The 3,442-nt window shown below is 54.0% G+C and overlaps 1 protein-coding gene across 1 annotated transcript in view; it reads right to left on the bottom strand.

Moving 5' to 3' along the window:
• The window catches only part of HYDIN (HYDIN, axonemal central pair apparatus protein), a 155,189-nt gene that overhangs the window by 8,819 nt on the left and 142,928 nt on the right, over positions 1-3,442 (bottom strand). Inside the window, exons 76-81 of the mRNA XM_009330382.1 lie at positions 2,901-3,122; positions 2,155-2,324; positions 1,764-1,962; positions 1,434-1,592; positions 601-881; positions 48-267 (exon numbers count right to left, since the gene is read on the bottom strand). Coding sequence (XP_009328657.1) covers positions 48-267; positions 601-881; positions 1,434-1,592; positions 1,764-1,962; positions 2,155-2,324; positions 2,901-3,122 — 1,251 coding nt within the window. The remainder of the gene's footprint in view (positions 1-47; positions 268-600; positions 882-1,433; positions 1,593-1,763; positions 1,963-2,154; positions 2,325-2,900; positions 3,123-3,442) is intronic.

The following is a 3,442-nucleotide window of genomic DNA, read 5'->3' as shown; positions in this document are numbered from 1 at the left end:
TGGGGTAGGGGGGGCGGGGGGGGCCATCCTGTCCCTGCTCTGGTTACCTCTTTGGTCACAGGGGTCTCCATGCAGCATCCTGCCAGCGTAAGCCGGAGCGGCTCACTGCCCTGGATGAAGCACTGCAGGCCCTCGTACTGGATAGCACGGCTCAGCTTAGAGGGACGGAAGGTCACAACAAAGGGGACATCCATTCCTGGGGAGATGTAACCCTTTGTGGGGCTGATGGAGAAATCTGGCTTGAAGCTCTCGATGTCCCACTTAAACCTTGCCAAGGAAAGCACAAGGACAGAAAGGAAGGATTAGCAACTGGGAGGCTGAGAACACAGTGTGCTGTTTCTAAGCCTCTTGTGGGCTTTTCCCACCAGATCTCAGGCATGGTGCTGAGCCACCTGGCAATAAGGCTTCAGGTTGGGCAGGACCCAGCTGCACCCATCTGTAAACAAGCTTTTGGTTGTATTCCTTGCTAACTTCCAGGGCCTGACTGCACAACTCTCCACTGGGATGAAAAAGCAGAGGGGAACTATCTGGGCAAGCTACAGGTCCCTCCAGCCCTCACCCAAGCTCTCAGCCCTCAGAGAGGACAGGGTTTTGCATTACTTGACTCCTATGTCGCCCGTGTTCTGCATGATGATCCGCTGGGATGTGTGGCTCTGCTGCACCACCGCTCCAAAGCTGAGGTGTTCCTGGTCCAAGCTCACATGGATGCCCTGGCAGGAGCCCCGCACCATGAAGAGGGAGCGCACCAGGCCGTTGCACTCCAACATCACTTCTTCGGTGAAGGGCTGGATGCGACACTTTGGGGAGAAGGTCACCTCTACTTTACAGGTATCTCCTTTGGGCTTCAGACTTAGTTCGCTGGTGGGATTCAAGCAGAGAACCTGCCCAAAGAAATGAGTGGAGACTACTTCATCTGGCAATCGAGCTGTGAATCCTCCGTCGCTAGGGTCAGAGAAGAGTCTTCCAATTCCTGTTCTGTCCCCACCAACATTGCCCCAATCCCACTCATTCCCTGATACGCTTTCCTAGGTACCAAAGGTGTTTTCCTGTGACGTGTCCATCTGGCCTTGGCAAGTGGAACTACGTCTTCTACGGTAATTTCATGTAAGCTCCAAGACAGCTGTAACTCTGGGTCTTTAAAGATTCGTTTATCTCCCTTACCTTTCCATATCTAAAAGACATGGCCACATCCTAACGTACCTGTCTGGAACAGGTTAGAGGAATCGTGCCTACTTCTCGCTTCTGCTATTAGGGGAGTCCTGACACCTAGCCCAGGTGAGGCATTCACATTGCAAGTATCTGCTGGTAGAGCAGTCCCAGCAGGGAGGACAGGACAGCATACAATTGTAATTAGTTACTAGCTCCCACCCAGAGCAGCTCATAGCTACCTGCAGGCACACCAAAGTGCTCTCCAGTGAAGGAAGGGGCCTTACCCCAGCTTCTTGCAGCTCTTGCATGGTGGACATGAGACTGAGCTTAAAAGTGAGAGGGGCAGCGCTGTTGTTCGCTATGGTGACAATCTTCTTCACCGTCTGTCCGACGGAGAGGGCTCCCAGCTTCACCACCTTTCCTTGTGGTTCCACAACATCAACCTGAGGCAGGAGGGATTAATATAAAGTGAAAGGAAAGGAGAAAAGGTTTTCTGCCACCCTCGTGGCAGAAAAACAAAACATGGTAGGCTGGGGAAGAGATGAGGAAAATTAGAGAGAAAGCCATGCTGGCTGCCTGCCACCTGCAGTTTTAGGATTTGGATTTAATCTCACCTTCATTTCTGTGCCCTTTCCTCGGACCTCGACAGTCTGCTGGCAAAGACCATTGATTTCAAAAGGGATGAGCTCACGGTAAGACGCAACCTCTCTGGGATAGAAAGTGATGGGCACCTCCACTGTCCCTCTTGGGCACAGGACGTACCCTGGGAAGTCCACCTCCAGGTGCGCGGTGCTGGTGAACGAGCAGTTCAAGCTGGCAGAAAGCACAGCAAAGAGGAGCAGAGGTGTCACAAGGCTGTGTGTGCTCAGGTGACAACATCAGGGCTGCTTAGGGCTCTCCTGTTTCCTCTCCCTGCATCCTCAGGATTTCACCCACAGGGGTCATGAGGACACGGAGCAGGCACGTGCTAAGCAAGGGCCGAAGGAGTGCATGGAGAAGGCCTACCTCACATCCTTGTCTGCCTTGTTCGTGATGACGAGGGTCTGACGGGCAGGTGGCATCCCAGCGTGGTAGATGAAGCAGGCTCCAAAGTTGAGTCTGGTGGTGGAGAAGTGGACAGTGGGCACTACCACGGTGGCAAGAAACACGCAGGTAAACGTGGGACCCTTGCTGATCTGGTGAGGAGAAAGACAGCATGAGCCGGCTGAAGAGATGGGAACTACAACTGCAAACACCAGAGATGGCTGAGGAGGAGGACGGGGGACAGCTGGCTGCAGCAACAATAAGGAAAAGCAGGTGCCAAAGGACCCTAGAATGGAAACAGGAGGTGGAAGGCTTGGGCTGAGAGGGAAAGGGTTTTTGGAGAGTCACGGCCCTGCTTTGTGCAGCCACGTGCTGAGCAGCGCGGCCACATGCTGACAGGAGCTTTCTGAGCCATGGGACCCGACTCAGCAGGGGCCTGGCAAGGAGAAGCAGCTCCATCTCCATGCACATCCAGGACCCCCGCAAATTAGGGACAGAAAGGGCCGGGGGATACATCCTGCCACAAAAGCACTTCCCAAAGTGGTCCTGGATAAGCACTTATTAAAATATTCCGTTCAGAAGTTGTCAGGCTCTTTATTTCGGCAGCAGGAGCCTCTTGGCCTTGTTCAGGCTCTTTAGTGATGGAGCTCACCCCTAGCTCTGGGCTCCTGCTGCCAAGCTGCTGCGTAGGGAAGGCGAAGGTTCCGTATTAAATGCTGGTGCCTCACCTGCAGCGTCAGCTCTACGTCCTTCAAAGAGCACATCTTCTGTGGGTGAAAAGCCAGCTGGGTCTCCGCTTTCCCCTCCGCCTGCACGGCGCCCATCCGAGGGGTGACGGTAAGGACCTGCTTACGGGCTGCGGGGCCACTCAGTTCCCACGAGAAGGTGAAGCTGAACTTGCCGTTATTGCAGATGCTGAAGATGCGTTTGATGTTCTCATTCAGCTGTACCTGCGGGGAGAAGGCAGCGAGGGCTAGGGGTTGGAGCACGTGCAAAGTGGCAGCTGGCCCAGCAAGTGCTCCTTCCTAATGTGCTCCTGCATCTTTCACATTCGGCTAATGACCTGTGTGAAAGATCAATCTCCCTCCCTCTAGAGACCCACAAATGAAGAAAAACATTCCCTCTTGAAAAACATTCCCAGATGGAGGTTGGTGACGAGGGGCGTCCCGCAGGGGTCCGTATTGGGACCGGTACTGTTTAATATCTTCATCAGTGACACAGACAGTGGGATCGAGCGCACCTTCAGCGAATGTGCAGATGACACCAAGCT

Source organism: Pygoscelis adeliae, unplaced genomic scaffold (assembly GCF_000699105.1).
Source record: "Pygoscelis adeliae isolate BGI_AS28 unplaced genomic scaffold, ASM69910v1 Scaffold458, whole genome shotgun sequence".
NCBI lineage: Eukaryota > Metazoa > Chordata > Aves > Sphenisciformes > Spheniscidae > Pygoscelis > Pygoscelis adeliae.
This window is presented reverse-complemented; position numbering and strand designations above follow the sequence as displayed.